Source organism: Thalia democratica, chromosome 3 (assembly GCF_965202585.1).
Source record: "Thalia democratica chromosome 3, ktThaDemo2.hap1.1, whole genome shotgun sequence".
NCBI classification, from domain to species: Eukaryota; Metazoa; Chordata; class Thaliacea; order Salpida; family Salpidae; genus Thalia; species Thalia democratica.
The window spans coordinates 54,296,567-54,320,032 of record NC_139167.1 but is presented as its reverse complement, the minus strand read 5'-3'; the positions used below and the strand labels follow the sequence as shown (position 1 = coordinate 54,320,032).

Sequence of the window (23,466 nt, the reverse complement as noted above, 5' to 3'; positions counted from 1 at the left end):
TCAAAAAATCCTTTCGCTTATCGAGTCGCACACCACTTGGATACTTTTTAACGTTTTGTCTATTGACTTTAAGCTGGTTTAAATCTGACAATTATTGTTAGTGGCATTGATATTTTACATAATAATTTATTAGGTTATATAAGTAAAACTACATTTTCTAACAAGTTTTTCAAGATTTATTGAGATTTATTTGATGTTAGCTAACACTGTCATTTAAAACAGATATATTTATTCATTTTATAATATATATTTAAAGTCGTTCATAATTGGAAAAAACTTTTACAAAACCTAAATTCGACTTTAAAACATTATATATTTTTTGGTTTTAGTTGTCAGAATTTTAATTGTCGAACTTAAATACTAAAAAAAAAAATCTAAATTTTTAAGTTTTATTTATCGCCCTGTTATATAATTAGCTTTACACTGCCTTAGTTCTGTTCTTAATTTTTTTTATAGTTTTCTTAGTAAATTTTTAGAGAAAGCACTTGAACAATTAGTGATTTTTAAAAATATAAAGTTATTTAGTTAAAGACAAATAAAAACAAATGAAAATACACATTTCAAGTTAGTGTATAACTATTGTAAAACATTTTGTTGATTTTTTTAATTTTCGATGCTCAAACATTTTAACGACATAGTTTGATATTTTTAGTTACTAATAAACTTATTTATAAATAAAAAAAACAAGAAAATTATTTGGTATTTGTTTTTAAAATAAGATCTTTCATTATTTATACGTAAATCTTTTAAAGATTCTTTATTAATAAGATTACTTATTTTAAAAACCAAATTCCAACAAGTTCAAATGGATATTTGTTGTCAGCCATGCTTTGCAAAATGTAACTATTAACAGCTCTTAAACAAATTACTAAAATATGTAAATGTATGAATACATATTATAACAACTAAAATGAACCAAAGAAAAACTAAGTCTAAAAGTGTTTGCTTTATTGTTAGATCAAAACATTGAAAATTAAATTAAAATAAATGTAAAAAAAACCTTATCTAACTTTAATTTGTTCTTTTAATATTCATTATAATAGAGTATACAATTTTAAAACTGTTTCTAAACATAAATATGTTGTACTAAAGATTCTTATTTCTTAGAATTCAGACTAAGACATTAAGTTTGACATTTCTACGAAAATAGAATATAAAACAGTTTGCATTATCAAAAAAAATTACGTCGGTATAGAAATTGTTTTTTTTTTATTGTTAATGTAAAGATTTCTGATTAAAAACAGTTATTGTCAGTTTTCTTTATACTTACTTCTTTTTTGTTTAGTAAACAATAGCTGAGGTAAGCATTTACTTAACAGTTTTTTTCTTTTAAACTTGTATTTTAGGTAAACACCCACAGTTGAAAAAATAATTTTTATAACTATAAGTATGTAGTGTAAGTTAGTGCATAGAAAAATTTGAAGTTGTAAGGTTTCAAAATTTTTCAACAATAACATTATGCAAATGAAGTAAAGTGATAATACAGCAGTATGTTAAAAACATCTATACTTTATCCCTAACAGACCTTACCCAAAACTTTCAATCTATACCCTCTTTGCAAACTCCTATTACCTAAATATATAAAAAATACAATTAATACAAAACTTAAATTGAGTTAATTACTAAACAGTTGTTTCACGCTAGAGCAATGATCACAAGTAACAAAGTAAACAAACTAACAAGTTGCAATCAAAATAAAATAGAATATTATCAAAAGACAAAACAAAATTATATAATGAAAACTAAGGTAGGTAAATTAAACTTAAGTTTAGTCAATTAAGACTTCAAATAAAATTTTGTGAAATGTTATATTTTCCCACAAAACCTGATCTCAAATTTAAAAGTTTATTGTTGTCTGTAGATGCAATTTCAAGTCTCTCCAAATTGCAGAGGGTGCAAATTTTACTAGGTTTATTTTGTTTAGTGCGATGAATAATCTCCCATTTTATCATTTTTCCCTAATCAGCATTGCCATTTTTGATTTTATGCATAAACCTACTTAATCTTGTACTTTCTTTCTTTTTTTCATTTCTAAAAGATTGCGTATGTTCATAAAATCTACTTTTGAATTGTCTTCCAGTTGAACCAATGTAAATATTTTTCCTTTTTGTAATACATAACTATTGCTTTATAAATGACTCCTTTAGTAAGACATTCACTGTTATCTGGGCAATTAGTTTTTAATCTACAATTGCATAATTTGCTGTTTTCTTTAGTTGTTTCATTTGAGTTTTGAAGTAATTTCTGGTTGTGATTGGACAGTTCTTTTTCTAAATTTGGCATGCAGGAATATGAAATTATAATTATATTTCTATTAAATATAGAACCATAAAAGCCTGATTTTGGGAAATCACTGGATACTGTTTTTAGAAATTTTTTTCTTATATTTGTTTTTATACAACTACTAAAAGGAGGATTGTAGTAAAAAACTTTCTTTTTCCTTAATTTTCTTCTAGTTTTTCCGATAGAATTATTTTGAACATATGATAGTGTTGTTTTAAACCCATTATTTTTTAAACTTTTGTCTAAATTGTATAAAGACTCCCTAAGTGTGAAGCTCTCTAGAGATTTATTGTTTAAACCTCAACATATTTAAAAAATAAAAAAAAAACAGTTTTATAACTTAAATTAGTAGAATATTAGCCAATCAGAAGCAAACTTAGAACTACAGCCGAGTTGCATCAAAGATTTTTTTAAAGGTTTTACTTAAAAAATCACAAACTTCTATATATGAAACTTCTCACAGTTTACACTTTTATGTATAATTTTGTTAATGCAAAGTTACTAAAGATAAAACAGGACAGTAAGCTTTTTTTGAATTCTCTCGTTTTCTCAAGCCTAATATTCTACATTATCACACTAAAAAAGAAAACACAAAACAAAAATTAAAAATTTTTATTTTCCAAAACCAAGTAAAAGTATCTAAATAAGTTTAAAATGTAAAGTGTAAAATTAAATCATACTAACTGCATTATACAAAAAAAAATAGTTAAATAAAATTTGAACCAACAAGAAAATTAAATTGTATTTTAATCTAATCAAAAAGATCTTTCATCCTTCCAGTTTCAGAAGAGTCAGTTTGCAAGTTTTGGGCTTTATTCCACTGCTCTACACTTTACTTCTGGATGTGTTTATATTTTATCTATAGGCAAATTCTTCCACAGAAATTTTCTCCATAGTAATCAACCTACATACAAAAATAATGAGGATGTATACAAACTTTCATGAATAATAAACAAGTAGCTATGCTGGAATTATGTTCCATTCTTTTTACACTTTCAACTGTGAGAAGTTTTATATTAAATCTTACTATCAAAAAATAAAAACTGCCCAACTTGAATGAAAAGCTAACTTATATTTTTTTACAGGGATGCTAAAAAACCTGAAAGTACCTGTGTAATTTGACAATTTAGGCAAAATACCCTGGAACTAGAAAATTTTTGAACAAAATCATTAAAACCTGGAATTTTAATCAAATTTCACATGTAAAAGAAAGAAAAGAGAGAAATAAAAATGTGAATGCTCACAACTAAGGATTAGTGTGGAGAAAGACCTTTTGGTCATCAAGCTACACACAATTAACGTGTTACTAATACTTTGAGGTAGCTTTAAAACAATAATAAAATAATTAAGACAAAAAGAAAAAAATTAAAAAGTAATTAATTCTAAGTTTAAAATTTTCCTTTTTTTCCAATTTTAGAAATGGTAAGCATTCTTTTTTAACCCATCACTGCCAACATTGATCATGGAAACCATAGTTTACCATGGGCTCCCCACAGTCTCCTCCCAAGAGCAACCACAAAAATTACAACAATTATCTCAAATATAAATAAAAGGGGAGAATTAGTAATGTCAGTATACATAAACTATTTAATATAGTCATAAAACTGTAAGAGCACCATGTGTTTTTAAATAGTGTCTAGAAATTTCAGTATATGTGGTTGTAGGTAGGTAAAAAATTACAGCTATTAAAAATTTTTTTAACTGTTTTATAAATTTTTAAACAATTCAGTTTTAATCAATTGAATCTAGACTAATTGATTGAATTTGTTTAAACTACTTAAAATAAAATCACTCCTAAAACTGAACAGTTAAACTTAAAAAATAAAATAATAAAACTTAACAAATATTTTAAAAAATAAAGTAAAAATAAAAGTATTTTAACAAGGTTGATAAACTGTTTTAAAACCTAAAACTAAATTTTAATAAAAAGAAATAAATTATCAGAATATCTAAAAAATATGAAGTTTGCACACCTAAATTCAGAATCTCTATCTTCTGAAACAGATAAACACTTAAAATCTAGTAAAACAAATTAAAAAAAAAACACCTACTTGTTTAATCACATTATCAATGAAGATGAAACAGCACTATTAAATTTTATATACAGTAAAAATTTTTTTTAAACAAAGTAATAATAAAACCATTATACACCCAGTTTATGAGACCAACAGCAATCAGCCCAAAAAAAGTACAAACACCAATACAAAGACATAAGTTTAAGTAATGGTAAGTAAAGATTAAGCTTGATATTTTTTTGATTGTCTTTTAAGTAATTTATCTCTAATTTCACAATGAAGTGCTTTAAAATAGCTTTAACCTTTAAGTTTTTAAGCAATTCTTCCATAGTTTACAACATAGGTAGGATAATTTCTTAAGGCCATAAAGACTATTTACTCTTGAAAAAAAAGGTTTGTTTTTGAAAATCTTGTTAGATGATTATGAATTTTATTAACATTTGTAAAGTTATGGCTTAAAGTTAACTGGCAAAGTTTCTCTTTTAGATTTGTGCATAAAAACTCCTAACTCATACTAAAATATATGTTCAACATCTGATATTTTCTTTTCTATTTTTGGACTGCTAACACTTTCATTCCAACCTTAGAAATTAATGCACCTTAATGCTTTATTTACTAGTTTATCAATCTCAGTAGTTTTAGCTTTTACTCGTCCTACTCCAACACAACAAACTGTATTTTACATGACTTATCAGAAGTGAATTAAAGATTTAGTACAAAAAATTTTGAATTAAAAAGTACCTTGTTTTGTATTTTTCAAACTTTTGTTTTACCAAATTGAAAGAGCATGTACCTTGTTTTATCAGTATTTAATTTAAGCCTCAAATCCTTTAGCCATTTTTATATATAATAGTTCTAAATTAAGGTATGCAGTGTCTGTTTTGTAATTGTCTTTTTTAAATGTAGTATATAATAAGGGTACTTTTACTAGAATAATAATTACTATTTAATTTATAATTTTTTTTTAATTTTGTTACTTATTCAACATGTATTTAATATTTTTTTAATATGAGGACTTTTAAAGCTCTTAGCCTAGTAGAAGCTTAAAACATACTGTAATTTTTTAGACAAAATAATGTGCAATAATTAGAGATAGAAATGGCAAGTGATGAAAAGTTGATAAAAAGAGTAATTTCACCTAAAGGTAATTTATACATTATTTAATTTGGTTATTAACATCAGTTTTATATACAAAATTGAATGTTTTCTGTTAAAGTTTAGACTTTACTCAACTTTTAAAATAAATAACCTTAACTATGTACAATCAATGTAGTTGTACAGTTCTTATTCACTTATCAGGACATGATTGGCAAGATTTTTCTCTAAACATGTCCAGAAAAAAACAAAAAATCAATTTTTTCATTAAATAATATAACTACTGTATATTCTGCAATGCATTTTAGTTTAGGTCCTCTTTTTTGCTTTGAACTTTTTAAACTTTTCTTTACTTTTCAAAATGTCATAAAAAATGCGACCTGAGTATGCTAAACTACTCTGTTATAAAAACCTTTAGCACATTGATTTTTTTACCATTTTACAAACTTCTTGTTTATTTTCAATGGTTAGTGCAACTTGTTTTCTTTTATTGATGTATTGTCCATTTCTAAAACTTGGTATGTTAAGTGTGTCAAACTTATATAACTTAAAAATAAAACAAAAAAAAAAATTATCCATCTCATATCTTAAACAAAAGTGTTTGAATTAACAACTTCTATGATAAAGTTTGAAATAAAAATCAAGCATAAAAGAACTGTTATACATAAGTTTTCTTAAAAAACTAAGAATTTAATCAATTATCAAAAAACTTTAAAAGTTCAAATAAAAAACTGTAAGTCATATTTTAAATAGTATTGTTTAATTTTTTTTTAACTGAACTACTTTACTTAAAAAGGTTTTTGATAACTAAACTAGTTATAAACAAAGTTTGAATGTAGGCTTAAGTAGTATTGTTACGTCATGATAAACTAAACTGCAGAATTTACAAAATCCCTTGAAATTTTTTACACATCATGATAGCTTAAATATTTGTATCATACAAAAATGTTTGTGCTTACTATTGAAAATGTTTTAAATTTTCTTTTCAACTGAAACTGTCCGGATAAGTGTTTAAGCACTGTAGTATTTAAAAATTTAAGTTTAAGATAATCAAATATTAAAGAAATAAAAGCTTTTTTTTAATTGTTAAACTTTTTATGTACTAATTTTTTTTAATACATTTCACTAATATCAAACAGAAAACATATTAGTTGGTGACAATGTTGGAGAAATTGATCATCTTGGATTCTCAGTTTATTCAAAAACTCTTGCCAACATTATTTACAGAGCTGAGTCCCCATTTTCAATTGGAATTTTTGCACCCTTTGGAAGTGGAAAGTCATTTATAGTGCATCAAACACAAGGTAATTTTTTACAAAAGCATAATTAAGACTTGAATTAGTAAATGTTTTAAAAAACTGAATGTAAATAACATCTAAAATTTTTGTGAATTTTCAAAACATTGCTTTATAACTTTTAAAAATATTTATTGTTAAAAAATTTATTATTTCACTAAATTTTCGTACTTTAAGGAGGCAACTCTAATTTAATTAATACATGTAAACATTTTAACTAACACATAAAAACTTTAAGGTCATTTATTATTTAAAGGTATAGAGCATGATTATTTTTTGTACATAATATATCAAAAATTGTACATTGTAAGTCAAGAACTTGATTAAGTTAGTTTTTAAGATTCTAGGTTGTTTGAAATCTCTATAATAAAAGATTAAAGAATTCATATCTTAAAATTGTTGTATAGTTTTTGTGTTGATTTTAATTATGTTATACTATTATATTGTAAAATCAAATTTGTGCTTTAGCTCAAAAATTTTTAATGTCTTGGTGTGTCAATTTATTTAAAAAGTTTTAGTAGTTTGCTCAAGCATGTATACAGCAGACTTGACACTCATTAATTTTACTGTTATTTTATTTTAAAGAACTTTGTATTATAACAATTTTTTATTTTATAAAGATCTTCAGTTTATTTTTTTATTCAGAATGTGCTCTAATACATTTTTAAAATTTTTATATTTTCCCTTGAGATATGTCCTAGACAAATTTTAAAACTAAATAAAGTATGGCTATTTTTAGCAATTATGAATTATCTTTTATAATGGTAAGTTGTTTTTTTTATAATTGGAGCTTCTAGTTTGTGTTAATTTTCTTAATTTAACAATGCTCTTAAAAAAAATTATTTCTTGATTTAAAGAGTTTAAATTTTCATGTAGTCTTCAATAGAAAGGGATCAAAAGAATTTTTTTAATAAAAAATCATGTTGAATTTTATATGAAAGCATTAAGTATGGTTATAATTCAGTTTTATAGAATGTTAAAGACTTAATTAACTTAGAAAATTATATTTTGTTAAATAGAGTTTCTAATACAGACATATGAACTGTAAATTTTTTAATGTTAATTTTCATAGATTTTTAAAAGTGTGCTAAAAATCTATCACTTTTATACATTTTGAGTTAAACTGAGACCCAGGTTTTGTTCTTATTGGAACTCAATATTCAATAACTTATAATTAACTCAATATTTCACTAAAAACAAATACAAAAAAACACTAATAGGAACAAAACTCGGGTCTCAGTCTACCGAAGGCTTGTGGTCTGATGATCGAATTGGTGTGTTTGAACTTATGTTAAACTTGAGCTTGTCTCACGTCATACGAAAGTCTAGGCTGTAAATCTCACCCATGATTTATTCGATTTTTTTTTTAGTTAGAGACCTAGAATATGCAAGAAAAAATTTTTCAATGTTTTAAATTCTCAGCTTCAAATATTTTTAAAGTATAATTTGTAGATAATAAAAAAACTAGTTATTTTCAAATGAAATTTATTTTCATAATTGAATAAATCTTCTTCAACTATATTACTTTAATGTTATAAAGTAGTTATCAGAATTTTATAAATATTGATTTAAAAAAAAAACAGAAGTGAGATTTCAAACACAGGGCTCCCATAAAACCTTAATATTTTAAATGTATGCAAAAAATATTTTAAAAACCTGGAGTTCAAGAAATTTCAAAAGTACCAAGAAAAAACATTGAGTTTTTGTACAAAATTCTAGAAAAATATTCTCTGACAATTTTAATATATAATAAAGTAGTTTTTAGCATTTTTAGTTTTTTATAACTTGCAAAATAAATCACCACTTGACTGTGGAAAGACCAGCTCTGTTTGATGAATTCCTTTTTTAGTTTGGACTTAACTTATATTTTACACATAGGTCCTTAAAAAAAAACTAAAAAACAGTTAACATACAATTTTTTTTTAATTGAAAATTCATTTAATACCAACAATATTACTTTTATTGTATAAGTTTCTCACTATTTAGTCACAATAAAAAAATGTATTTCTTTGTTGAAAACACAAAAGTAAACTATAAAACATATTAAGGTCCTGTTGTTTTTTATGTCCTGTCATGTTATTCTTGTCATTAAATTTTACAAAATAAATGTTATTTTTATAACAGTGAGTTTTACTGCAGCTACACATAAAAATATTAAACACTGCTTTGGACAGCTACACAGTTTGCCAATAAACCTTGAAGATCATGTACTTTTAACATAAATTTTTGGAAAACTCTATAATTTTAAAGAACTTTAACATATAAAACAATTTATAGTAGATACACAAGATCTATCATTTACTTATTTTTTGTGTTATTTAAATTTACTAGCTGTAAACTGATTTTAAAAAGCATTACAGTATCTTTTCATACTTTTTAAGACAGTTTTTAAACTAAATTTAGTTTTATATTAAAAATACTTTCAAAAACCTATGGCAACCGTGGCTACAGGCTTTATTTAAACTTCTATGTGAAATAAGTTAGAAATTTTATTTATAATGTTTTACATATTCAATAGTAAAAAATAGATAGTCAGCCCCCGATGTTTTCGATGAATTGAAAAGTTTATAAGTTTGTTTAAAAACATACATATGTTTAAATTTTTAAAATTGTAGATATCAAAAATTTCTAAATATCTTTGTTTATCTATATATACAATAATAATCTCACTTAAAAGACGATTTTGAAGAATAAATTTTTAATGTGTTTTACATATGAAAAACTAAATCTAATTTTTATGAGAAACTTTAGTGTTTCATAAGTAGTTAAGTTTAGCTTTAATCAAAACAACTATGTTTAAACTTGAAATATAAAGTTTAGACTATTATTACTAACAATAGATTATATTTTGCTTGATAAAACAATATGTTACTTATCTTTATGTTTTACTTTTATGTTTTACCTTATTTATGTTTCATGTTTTTTTTTGTGATTTATGTGTGTTTATTATTATTATTATTTGTACTTGTTAAAATAATGATGTAACTTAGCTGATGCTTATTAAAATTAAAAAAAAGTTTTCATTATCATCATTTTAGAAACTGATTCTTTTGTTTTTGAACAAAAATTCATGTTTCAAAAATTAGTTACATTAAAAGGTTAAAAAATGCATAAGTGTTTTTATTAATAAATGTGAAATGAAATGAGTGATTACTTGATGTATACCTAATATTACTGTAATTTATTTTTATATTAAATATAGTAGTTTGGTCCCTTACTAATATTTTTATATTCACCTTTTAACCAAATTGGACTATTTTAATGTTGGTTTTGTTTTTGTCTTAACTACGTGGTCTCCAGTAACTTACTGACTGCTATACTTACGAGTAGTAAATAATATGCTAACAGTATAAGTTACGAAACTATTTCCTAAGTTATGAATAAAACACACTTTGAATAAATTCAATTTACTTTATTTTCAATAAAAATTCTTAGTTCTGAAGAAAGAAACTATTAAATCACGACACAAATAAAATCTATAAAAAGTATCAACAAACGTAAAGTTACATAAATACTAACATCAACTACGCGATGTAGACGTTTTCTTGATTCTCGATAATTGAAGTAAAACGTTGAACTTAATCGTAACTAGATCATACCGCGGAATAACTTTGCAACTAACTTTAACGCGTATTTGAAAGACAAACGCCGATATGTATATACTCGTCGGAATGAAATTAACTCCTTGAAATAATAAAAATGTTTGTTTTTAATACTGGAAGCACGTCACGAAATCTGCGTAAAACAGTTTACAACATCCGCTTTAAAATACGAAAATGAGATGTTAATATCATTACAACCTTTAAAAAAAATTATTTTGTACTTTAGATAGTCTTTGTGCTTTTTGTTGATTAAACACTTTTTTTTGAACTGTTAGCATTTTTAAAACCAATTTCAGGTTATAGAAAAGTTAATTTGAATTTGTGATGCTTATAAGTAGTATTACATAAAACCTAAATTCCATTAAATTAGGTTTTCTCTTGTCTACAAAAAAATACTCACAACATTAAATCACCAATAAAAAACAAATAAAATTAGAAATTACACTTACCAAAATCAAATTAAGTTAGACTAATTGCTTAAAAAACAATATGTTAAAGAGTCTTATTAAAAAGTTTAATAAGTTTTCAAATTTTTCCTTATACTTCTTAACTACTTATTCTGAAAACATCTAATATTTGAAAAAAAATGAAAGGTTTTTTGAAGAAACTGGAAAAGGAGTGTGAAAAAATTACTTTCAAGCATCCGGCTAGACACGAGAACAAGAGAAGGTTGCACTGCTTCTTCTACTTGCTTGCAGCAATCATCGTCAGCTTGTTCGTTGCCAGCTTGGCCGTAATCACCTACACGCCGAGAAGCGAGTACAAAATATGGAGGTTGATCAACAAAAATTCCAGCCAATCAGTGAATGACAAGATGAAGGTTGCCAAGGAGACGGAAATTCAGCGGATCCGTTACAACCTCGTCTTGGTTTTCCTTTCCACGGTGACGCTGGTAATGTTGCTTTTCCTCGTGGCTCTTCTCTGCCACTCAAGTTGCGTTGCAAGCGCAGCGCGGGTGTTCAGGTTGATTTTCTTTGTGGCTTTCACGAAGCTGCCACCGCTTAACAGAGGAGTTGAGACTTTGAACGGGTCGCTGATTGACTCGAGCAAAGCTTCGTTTGAGTTTTCTCACACAGAAACTTTTGACCGACATATTAGGTTTGTTTTTTGTAATAGCTTGACTTATACTATTTTTTATCATTTGAATACAACTTTTATTCTAAATAGATATTTTTTAAAGAGTTTTTGCTAAAATTGCTTTAAAATTTTTTAAATAATTTGTAGTATTTTTATAAAATTAAGTTTTGAGTGACAAATTCTTTCAAAAATTAGTTTCTTATTTTTAAACTATTTTTTTATGATTATTATTTGTAGAAATTTAAAAATACATAGTTTAAAGTTTAGCAAAAGTTTTTTTTTCAATCTTTTTCTCTGATTAATTTTATAACTGTTTTGAAATCTTGAAAAAAGCTACAAAATACAAATTTCTTTTATGAGTATCCTATAATTAATTAAACACTTTTAATTAAACTTACTTTAAATACAGTTTACTATAGTAGCTATAATTAAAGACTGATGTTTATTTTTTTAGAGTAGTTTATGTTAAAGAGGGTGGCCATCAAATCTGGAATCCTAAAAAAGCCTTGAATTTGACAATTTAGGCTAAAACAACCTGAATTTTGATAAATTTAAAAAAAGACTTGAAAATCATGGAATTTTGAACAAAAACCACTAAAAAACCTTTAAAAGCCTGGAGTTTTAAACAATTTTTACATGTAAAGTAATAAAATACAGTTTGACACAAAACGTTTATCATAAAGATAGAAAAAATTGTATTCATCAAAAACTACTTTTTATTTTTGTTGAAAAACACATTTAAAGTAGCTTTATAGTATCCATTTAATGTTGGTAAACTATTTAGCACAATTTTTACCTTAAACTTAAATTTAACTAAACATAGACCCAAAATCGTGTATTTTTTAAAACCTGGAAAAAAATTCTCGAAAACCAGTGTCCACCCTGCTATAAGAATATATCTTCCAAAGCCACTGCTTTACAGTTTACTTTATTTTAACGTTTACTTTATTCAATATCCTTCTTAAGTTACTTCGGAATTTAGTATATCATGTAAATGAAACAAAAATTTACTAAATGTTTTTTTTTTTAAGTTTTTAATTTACAATTTGACTGGTTTTTCCTTGTAGATATAAATAAATAATGCTTTGAATTATTTTGTTTGAACTGTTTTTTTTTGTTTATTTTTTATATAAAATTTTTATTTTTTATTTTTTTTAAAATTCCTTCCGACAGATATTCTAAATATATCAAGGAACATTTCCTGAAAGTTTGAGGTAGTTATCTCAAAAAACGTAGGAGAAGATAGATTTTTAGTGAAATAGTCTATTTTTGCCGTTTTAGTTTGCGCCTCCCATAAGGATCCTATTGTCGGCTTCGACTTTGACCGGCTATATCTCAAAAACTATTTTGATTTTTCTAAATCTATTAAAAGCATCTTGTAGCTTAGTAAAAACCATATAAAATAAGATCAAAAACCAAAAAAGGGTGTTTACCCCCCCCCCCCCCCCCCCCTTATGCCCTTAACTCTACGTTATGTCTACACTTATCCATTTGGTTTTTAACTTTGTTACAGATCCACTTAAGAAAGAAAACATAAATTTTTACTTTTAAGTTGTTATGTAAGTCTAATACGATTGTTCAATACTTTAATTTATTCAACATTATATTAAAACAGAGGTTTTGAAAACAAATCGATCATCTTGCATTCGGCAAACAAAAACTTGGACGTTGAGCATGTCACCAAAGTGGCGAGAAGTTACGGAAAAGTGGATTTTAGCGCCTTTTCCGCTCCCGGTTCTTGGAAAATTACTTTCAGCAAAGCTGATGAGGCCAAAAATTTCCACGATGAAATGAAGCTTTCCGGTGTGAGGGTTGAGTGTGCGAGTAAAAAGAGGGGCAACTGCGTGGTTCGAATGAGCAAGCTTGAACGAAGCAGCGCGAATCAAGTCACCCAGGAAGCTACGACTTCTACAGAACTTTTTCAATCAGATGCTTCAAATAGATACAAGTAAATTTTTTATATTTGTCTTAAGTTTTTTATTTGTCAAAATTTTATCCAGCTTTTTTATATTGTTGTTTTTATGGTTTGTTACATACTTTGACAATACTTTTTTTTTGAAATATGTTTAAAGATTGTAAATTTAAAAAAGTAAAGAATAGCTGATATTTTTTAAGTAGAAAAAATTTTTGTGAATTTCGTAGAACTATAAATAATGCTTATAGATTAAGGCCATACGGAAGTCCATCATATTTTTTACACTTATCTGCATTTTTTGCTTATTTAAAAACTATAAACTATAGGATACTTTCTATAAAATATAAACTATTCTTTTAACTTTTGTAAAAAGTTTTTGATACAAGCCTACAGAAAAATTCAATGATCTTTTTTCTTAGAATTTTATAAGTTCACTAAATGTCTACATCATTCTTGGCCCTTATGCTTAGACCTCAATTTTTAGGAAGAGTTTGTTGCTTGATTATAAAAATTCATGCTGTAGCATCTTCAAACTAATAAAAATAAGTATTTTTTGACTAACCTTTTTATAAGTATAACTTAAGATAAAACTAGATAACTAACTAATAAAGTTTTTTAATATATTTAAGATATTAGACTGAGGAAACTTTATTGAAAACTGTAAGATAAAATATAAACTTTATGGAAAATTCTTTTCTATCATTTTCCTTGCTAATTTCACTAATAATCTTTTGAACTTTCTAACTTTGTTTCGCTATATCTTAAAAGTTATTTATAGTTTTAAAGGTAGTAAAAAGCAACTAGTTGCTTAACAAAAAAAACTAGACCAAGTTGTTAAAAATGCATCCTACCCCCCTGTGGCCTTAATTTTTAACACTTAAGTTCTAATTTTTATGTGTAAGAATGTTTTATTTTAAAAAATTTATAAAAGTAATTTTAACATTTATATTATATAAAGTATTTTTTTATTAGCCGCGATTAATAAAACAGTTAAAATGATGTATTTGTACAGTATTATTCCTAAAATAGTTTTTGCTAAAAACTGTTTTAAGATTTTTTCATTCTATATACTTAATAAATTTCAGATTTTTTAGTAATTTTTTTATATCTGTAGGTAAAACTTATCAAGTATGCTTTTTCTTGTAATTTTAAAATAGTTCCTTGTAATAATAGAATAGAGTATAACAATCAACATACAATAACGAATTTTCTAAAAATAATTTTTATAAATTTTAGTTTTTACAACCATAAACATTATACAGCAGTAGCAAATAAATGTAGTACTATTTGTGCATTTCTATACAAAAAAAATTAGCACTCTATCTTTATTTGTACGGTTATGTTTATAAAATTAAAAAATTACGATCAAATTTATTACTAATTAAATTAGTAGTTAAAAAAAAGCTAATAGCTTACCAGTTTTTTGTTTGTCTTATGTTTTTTTTGCAACTTTTTGCAAAGCAGGGTTGCAACTTTGCTCGGAAAAACCTGGAATTTGAGAAATTTTTAAAAAAACCTGGAATTTTAACAATTTTCCCATTTTTATTCGTGAAATTTCGATTTGACTTAAAAAATCTATCGTATCAATAAAAAATTTTTGTCATCATCAATTTTTTTTTAACATATTTGAAGTAACTTTACAGTATCTATACAATATTTTTATACTATTTAACACAGTTTCTTACCAAAAACCATATTTTTTAATAAAAATAGACCCAAAAATGTGTACTTTTCAAAACCTTGAAAACATATTTTAAATGAGTGGCAACTTTGAAAAAGTCAATAAATTAGTTTCTGACACAAATAAACCAAACCAGTTGACATTTTATTTTAGTGAGTACCAGCTGGTCACCAAATTCTTGTTGGCACACATGATCAGTCATCCGAAACGAATCTGTTGTGGAATCCCTCTAGTGGTGGCATACTTCGTATTCGCATTTTCACTTCTCTGCTTCCCATTCGCCGTCAACTCCTTGGTCGCTCATCTCAATCTGGATGTCATAAGAGTTAGTTGTAACAGCATCATTTATGTTTAAAAATTAAGCAATATGTTTTTACATATTTGCTACTTAGTCAGAAAATTTTTCGGAAATTTATGAGAAAAATCGGTGGTTATAAAATTTAATGTTCCTGGAAGTCATGGAACTTTGTACAAGTCTCTCTAAAAAGTCATCGTGTTTCACTTAGTTTAACAATGCTAATTGCATTGATAATCAAAAATGTGAAATATCAAGTTATTTAGTCAAAAAAATGATAAAAGAAATACCAATTATTAACAATTATATCTTTTATTTAGAAAATTTTACGTTCAAAAATTGCTTCCGATTTTTTTGTTTTCGCATAAAACTCTTTAAGGGTTATAAAGATAACCAATAATATATAGCTTGTTATTTTTTTTAACATTGTTAGTTTAAAATTTTACAATAAATAAGTTTAAACTTGTGTATACTTTGTTTGCTTGTTCTAAAAAAACTTAAGTGGCTTCTTAAAAGCCCTTTGAGGTAATCAACGTTGTTTTTCAAAATTTGTATTAAAATTATTTATTGCACTTTTGGTGACGTTATAATTGATATCTAAATCTTAATCTGTTATTTTTATTTAAAGTTTAATTCTTTAAAACTAGTGTTGAAATATTTTAAAATCATGTGAACTTTTACTTTCCAACCAAAGTTCAAGCTTCAAATGTAAATAATTTTTGGTTCTAAAATGTTGATAATTACTTTTCAAAGCTACTAACCCAGAGATGGTACAATTTAAAATTGTTCTTAATCTAAGCAAGTCATTTATAAACAAATAACAAATATTTTTAACATGTTACTTATTTCTACAGTGTGGCCAAAAATACTTGAATCCTTGAAAAACCTGAAATTTGAGAAACTCTGAAGAAAAAGAGCTGGAATTTGAAATAAAAACCACCAAAAATCCTGGAATTTTGAACAATTTTTTCATGCTTATAGTAAAACTTCGATTTGACAAAAAAGATCTATAGTATATTTTTTAAAAATTTGTCATTTATTAAAGTTTTTTATTAAAAATCAAATTTAAAGTAGCTTACAGTATCTTTAAATGTTTTTATACTATTTAACACAGTTTTTTACCTTAAACTTAATTAAAAACTAAAACTAGACCTAAAAACGTGTACTTTTAAAATCCTGAAAGAAATTTATTAAAACATTTGGCCACCCTGTTTCTAGAAACACTTCGCCAAAATCGGCGAAAGTCTGCAGAACAAGTCCGGACTTTCGTTTGCCGTGTCCGCAAATTTGTAGATTGACGACTACAAGTTTTTCGGTTGTGACTGACTGATGAGTCCTAATAAGGACGAAACCGGTCTCAGTCTACCGAAACTTGTGGTCTGATGATCGAATTGGCATGATCAACCCTTTTGTAGAAACACTTCGTTTTGTTATTAAAAAACGGTGATAAATAAACACAAAATTATATATTATATTGCTAGATGTGATACAAAAAAAATGTTCATATCTGACTAATTTGCTTTATGGAAGTTTAAAATATTTTTAAGTGCAAATATATTAAAAAAAATAAGTTAAACAATATTTTTTTCAATTAGTTTTGAAAATAAATTAAAATATATGTATATAAAGTCTTTTTTTTTGTAATAATTAAAGTTGTTAATAATTATATTTATTGTAATTGTTATAATATTTTTAAAAAAACTAAATGATGATATTTAAGCTTACTTTTAAATTTTTATGCATCTTAATGGTAGTAGAAAATAAGTTAAATTAAAAAACAATTCTTTAAAATAATTTAAAAATATTTTTTGAGTAATGTTCTTTCGCTTAATTTAATTCGGCTTCCCAATATTTATTTAATTTTATATTTTTGTGTGTCTGATGATTACTTCATTATTTAGTTGATCATTGATTTGTAGTTTTATGTTTCGAACAACGTTTCTTGGCAAACTTCAAGCAAAACACTTGATACTTTTCTGTTGTACAACATTTTAAATAAAAGTATGATTTTAAATATAAAAATTGTTGTAATTTCAATATAATGTATTATCACCAGAACGGTCGTGAAGTGCCAGTACATGTTCAACTGTTGTCATGGTTACCACCCGTATCAGCCTCCTTATTGGTTGTTATCAAACTTGCCATGGCAACCCTTCAGTCCCAGGTGCGTCGTTTCAACAGGACCCTGGATAACTCAACTAAGAGTTTCGCCAAACAGCTTGGCTTCATGTACAAAGTAAAATCTGAGGTTAAATTATGACATAATATTTTTTATTTATTGATATATAGTAAACATTATCATATTAGTATAATTAATAATGGACAAACTGAATAGCTGTTCTGTTTAACAGAGCAGTGAAACAATTGTATTTGAAAACACAGTGTTTTACTTAAATATATATATAAAATAACCTTTCTAAACTTTCCTGAAATGCATAAATTAACAACTTCAGCGTATTATTTTCAAATTCAGCTAACTGTAAAATAAACTGTATCATTACTACGTCACAATTGTTATAAAAAAATTCAAAATCTAAATTTCTATTTACTATTATAATAAATTGTAGCTTACTGAGGAGTACATGAAACTTTATATATCATGTATGAAACAGCTGTATAAATTATATTCTTTATATAATTAGATAAATATTTAGCTCCAATATAATTTGTCGAGCACTATCGACCAGAACTTTTTATAAAACCTTAAGTAAATATATATATATATATATATATAATAAAAAGGTTTATTTAAAGATGCAAACCTCAAAGAACTCGAGTTTCGTGACTATTCACTCATCAGCTGTTTCATACATTTAGATTAAAATTGACTAATTTAGAGAATATCATTAAGGCACACAACCAAAAAATTTTAAATCAAAACTCAGGAATTCAAAGTAAATGCGGCTGCGCTGGCAGCTGTAAATATAATTTGAAAGGGGGTAATTGCCGTTCAGAGAACATCGTCTACAAGGCCACAGTCAACTCTGGCGTTGAGACGAGGTTCTATGTCGGCTTGTGCTCGAATCAGTTTAGATTCAGATATGCCAATCATAAAAAATCTTTTAAAGGCGGCATATATGAAAATGACACTGAACTTTCGAAGTATGTTTGTGGCTTAAAACGCAGCGGCATTGACTACGAAATATCCTGGGAAGTTATAAAAAGAGCACAGCCTATAGCCGACGACAATAGCCCGATATGTAGGCTGTGTCTCAAAGAAGCATCAGCCGTTGTATATGCACTGAAAGACAAAAGATGTTTAAACAAAAGAAGCGAGTTTGTATCGTCTTGTAGACATATAAAAAAGTCGCTTTTAAAGTTTAACAAGTTTTAATTTCATCTTAAAATAACCTAAATTTCAATTTGCATCTCAATTTTATCTTTATCTGTTCCAATTATCTGTCCTAATATGTAGTTACTCACTGAAGTTATATGAATTTTTGCTAGTTTATTGTCTGTTGGTAGATTAGTTTTTGCACAAGCCGTTTTGCACGATTTTTGATAGTTTCAAAATTACGTCATAATTTATTTATACAAAAAATTTTTTACTTTCATTAGTGATTTTGTTTTGTGCTTTATTTTAAACTTGTTTTAAAGCTGATGAGTGAACAGTCACGAAACTCGAGTTCTTTGAGGTTTGCATCTTTAAATAAGCCTTTTTATTAATAAAGCCCTCAAGGTGGGCTCAGTGTGAAAAATTTAATTTATTAAGTTAAATAACTTAATTCTATATATATATATATATATATATACATATTAATTGTATTTTTTAAGTGCTTGACAAGTTAATTTGGAGCTTAATATTTTTAATTGTATAAAAAGAAACAGTTTTATACAGCTGTTTCGTATATGAGATATTTTTATCTCGTATATTCCTCAGTAAAGTACCATACAACCAATTTTTCATAAAATTGTTAAGTTATCTAGTTACAACATTATTAAAGTAATTTAAAACTTACCACATAAAGCTTGTTTAGCAAAAAAATCAAAATCTTAAAAAACTATTAATTACAAAAAAATAAATTGAAATTAAAACTTCATTTTATTCCGTTTTTATTTCAAACTTTTATATAGTAAAGTGATTGCTATTAAACTTTGAAATAAACATTTCAGACACAGCCACTAAACTTGAGTGAAACATTCACAGGTGGAAATATTAGAGCATCTGCTGCAAGTGGTGCGAACGATCGAAGGCGTCGACTACAAAGTCGTCATATCAATCGACGATCTCGACCGGTGCCCCATGCCAAAATTTAAATCCCTTCTCGAATCGGTCCACATTTTATTGTCCAATCAGCACTCGCTATTTGTCAGCATCATCGCGGTTGACCCCAAACTCGCCGAGTTGGCGTTTCAAGTTGGCCTCGCGTCAGACAAACAGCCTCTTTTGCAGGAGAGACAGGTGAAAGAAAAGTATTTGGACAAAATAATAAACGTTCCCTTCTATCTGCCTAAAGTAAGTTTAACTAAATCTTTTAGTTGATAATTTTTTTAATAGTTTTTTTTTATTTTTTTAGATACTTTGTATAGCTTTGAAATATTTTATCTAATAAAAGATTTTAATCAATAAAAAACTTATCAAATTTGAAAGTATTTAAACAATCTATGGTTTTCCTTATGTTCTAGTGGTAACTATAAATATTTTTTTATGTTTGGCAATACTTAAAGTGCTAGATAAAAGTTATAATCAGTTTAATTATTTCAGTTAGCAATAAAGAGAAGCAAATTTTTCTTTCGGAACTTTTGAACGACCTTCCTGAGTCTCATTATGGCGTAATTATGCAAGTTAATTTTGAAAGTTTGACTAGAGGTAGATTGATTAAAATTGTTAAGTGCCTCTATAACTGTTATAACAATTTTAAAACTGTTGAAACGCTGTAAAGTTTAATTTCTTATCTTAATGAACATTCTGTTAATTTAAAATATTTTTAGCAGAAAATGGTATAACAACTACAAGTCATAATAAAGAAGTTAAAAATTGTGGAGATGGCAAAATGTAAGTTGAGTACTTTGTTTAAATTCATAACTAGTTTTATTAAATAAATAAAAGTTATCTTGTCTAACTTATTTTTATTTTCGGATATATGTATTTACCCCAGAGAATTTAGCTTATACTTTTTTATTATTGCTACTGTAAATAAGTCATGACAGTTTTTAAAACAGACTTTACTTAGTTGATTACAATTGTTTAGTAGTGCTTTTTTAACAAACAGTCCAACATTATGTTCACATATTTGTTTGACTTTAAACACTTTCTAAAGCATTAACATAAGTAATTTGCTTAACCAAGTTTTATTTTTACGTATTTCTTTACTTATCTATCAAAAATATTCAAGTATGTCATTAACTTTGGTAAGTAACCTTGAACTATTTGCAACACAGAACAAAAATTTTGCTATTTTATTATGAAAAGGCTAGCAACATAACAGCTTATCTTTTTAAAGTAACTAACTTTGAATGCTAAGTATATTAATATTATTGATTAAATAAATTTAATATTAATTATTTATAGAAATTCAATGGACGGTAATGGAGATAACCATTGTGAAGTTGACACTGCAAATTGCAATCGATTTCTAAATTCTAAACGTTTCTTCTTTGAATGCAGGTTTTTATATGATGATTACTGTATTGTTTTAACCATTTAAATTCAATTTAAAATTTTAATGCTTGTATTCTGATTTTATTAGTTATTTTAATACTTAACTTGTACTGTTTTTAGTTATTTTTTATTAAATTTTTGATCAACAACAAAACGTAATTAAAAAATTTCATTCAACGTTTCAAAATAAACCAGGATAAAGTTTCTGTTAAGTTTTCTGCTCAAAGTATTTTGTTGTTATATTGGGAATTTTTATGCTTCCAAGCAGTATTAGCATAAATGAAAATTTGTAACTTTAGTAAAATATTTTTAACCATATAAATATACAAAAGTTAGTATTAAATCTGAAAATTTTGCATACATTTTTTGCAGTTAATATATATTTTTATATTTGAGGTTCTAAATTGAACAATAATAGTTCTCAACTTATTTAAAAATAAGAAGACAAATATACTAGATTAACTATTCAATATTTTTATTTGCAAACCTAAGTTTCACCCTTTAAAGGATCTTCAATTACAATTTAAATCTTATTCAAATAGATATAGAAAAATATTAAAATATTATGTTTGAATAAGATTTAAATTGTAACTGAAGATCCCTTTAAAGATGAAACTTAGTTTTACAAATAAAAATCTTGAAACAGTTAATATATTTAAGTAAGTTTAAAAAAAAAATTCAAGCTTTTTTTTATACAGCTGTAAAATTGAAATTTTATAATTTAATCGTATATTATTTTTAGATAGTATTTAAAAAAAAATTAACATCCAATTATTATATCCTAAAATTTAAGATATTTATTTTTGATTTAATTTTTAAAAATATTTCAAATTTAATAGGATTTAACTAAAAAAAGTTGAAAACTTTAATTTGAAATTAGTTTTGATGTTTTAAAATTTTAGAATATGCTTACTAATAACTTTTAATTGGAAGTGTAAATAAGTAATCAAGTTTTAAAGTTCATTATTTCGCACTTAAATCTGTTTTTTATAACCATTATAACAAAATCTCGTGATCTAGCTTGCTTAAATCAGCAGCTGATATCACTATAATAACAACAATAAACTAAACAAAAACTTTGTAAGGAAATTTCTAATACAAGACAAATTGTTGTCAAAATACTTGGATGAAAATCCACGAAATTTGAAAAGAATTTTTAATGACCTCAACATTTCTTGTCAACTTATATTTGCTATTCAAAAACGTGTTAGTATATTTTATTTTATTTTTAAGTACATATTTTTATATTTTTAGAAAGAGTTTTGTACTATAATGTGTTTACTTCGTTTTCTTAATAAGTGTTTTAACTATAAAAATAACAAATAATTTGTATTACATACACTTTAATGTTTCTCACCAAAAATATTTTAAAACTTTTTAAGTAAGCATAGTTTTTTAAGTCTCATTTAAGTATTTATAATAAAGAAAAAAAAAAACTTTGTTTTTTTTTTACTCAGTAACTTTTTATTTATTTAGACTAAAATGAAAATTATATTATTTACTCGACACAGAGAGTTGAACGACAGAATATTTTGATGCTTCGTTCGCCTAACAGTAAGTAAAGTTATATTTTAAATACTCATTTTTTTCAATAATACCTTGGTTGTAGAAACAGCAATCGTTCAGAAATTTTTAATTAAAACTTTCTATTTGATTTTTATTTTAACTTGAACAATTTTCAAAATATACACCATCTGTGTATAAACGCACGAGCGTCAATTTTTCACCGAGCGACTTTTTTGCACGAAACAACAATTTTTCACTTTATTTTCATCATAAATTCCTGTTTTTAAAATTGAATAAAAATCTTTTTATTTTTACTGTAAAACAACTTTAAAAAAATTTTACGTCAAAAATTCTTAATCAGAACATTTAAATTTCGTGCAAAAGTGATTCCGTTCATTTGTAAAGCAGGTAATTTATATTTAACAGCTATTTAAACTATAAATAAAAAAAATTAGTTGAATTTAAAAGTATATTTTACAACAAACCAATAAAAATCTCTAAACATAACACAAAAGAGTCTTAGACTCTCACTATGTAGACTACTTAGTAAAACTATCTGCTTTAATTAGAGATACAATATAACTTTAAGCGCAAATTCTTGATAAATTTGACTTTATTTGAATAAGTAGGATAAGAAAATTTTCTATTTAATTAATGTAAATTTAACTATTAGCATTACTAATAGTAAAAGTTATGAACGTGTATTAGAGCATAGTTGTCATAAAAAGAATATTTTAGTTCTGGCTGTTGTAAATTCTATGAGGTTTTATACAAGACATGCGTCTAGTCTTAAGAGATAATGTACCAGAATGTATAAGTTTTAGAACCACTTGACTTCAGGAATCTTTATTTTTAGAGGTACTATTTGTAAACAGAGGTGTGCATTAAGTTGTATCGAAATAGCACCTTCAGGTTTGCCACAAAGTCACGAAAGTCAGGAAAAACAAAAAAAAAGACAAAATTAGTAAAAAACAGGAACGAATGGGGATTTCGAAAAATAGTTGGGAAATTTTAAATAAAAATACTCTTAAAAAGAAAGTTTATCAACACTTTAAACCGCATTTTGATAATGTTATTTTCTATAAAAAAATTTATTTTTG

The 23,466-nt window shown here is 25.4% G+C and overlaps 1 protein-coding gene across 1 annotated transcript; it reads left to right on the top strand.

Annotated features, from left to right (window-relative positions):
- Positions 1-5,369: 5,369 nt before the first annotated feature.
- On the top strand, positions 5,370-20,068 carry LOC145831316 (uncharacterized). Its single transcript, XM_082938523.1, has 8 exons — positions 5,370-5,442; positions 6,533-6,697; positions 10,884-11,388; positions 12,983-13,315; positions 15,117-15,288; positions 17,315-17,506; positions 19,406-19,714; positions 19,964-20,068. The coding sequence occupies exons 1-8, from the start codon at positions 5,397-5,399 to the stop codon at positions 20,003-20,005; spliced, it is 1,764 nt and encodes a 587-aa protein (XP_082794649.1). The 5' UTR covers positions 5,370-5,396; the 3' UTR covers positions 20,006-20,068.
- Positions 20,069-23,466: the final 3,398 nt, after the last annotated feature.

What these genes read in the sequence shown, in the direction of transcription:
- LOC145831316 (XM_082938523.1), top strand. Translation starts at nt 5,397, where the DNA reads ATGGCAAGTGATGAAAAGTTGATAAAAAGAGTAATTTCACCTAAAG. An exon ending in TATAGTGCATCAAACACAAG is followed by an intron (nt 6,698 to 10,883) that starts GTAATTTTTTAC and finishes AAAAAATGAAAG; the next exon opens with GTTTTTTGAAGAAACTGGAA. An exon ending in TCAATCTGGATGTCATAAGA is followed by an intron (nt 15,289 to 17,314) that starts GTTAGTTGTAAC and finishes TATTATCACCAG; the next exon opens with AACGGTCGTGAAGTGCCAGT.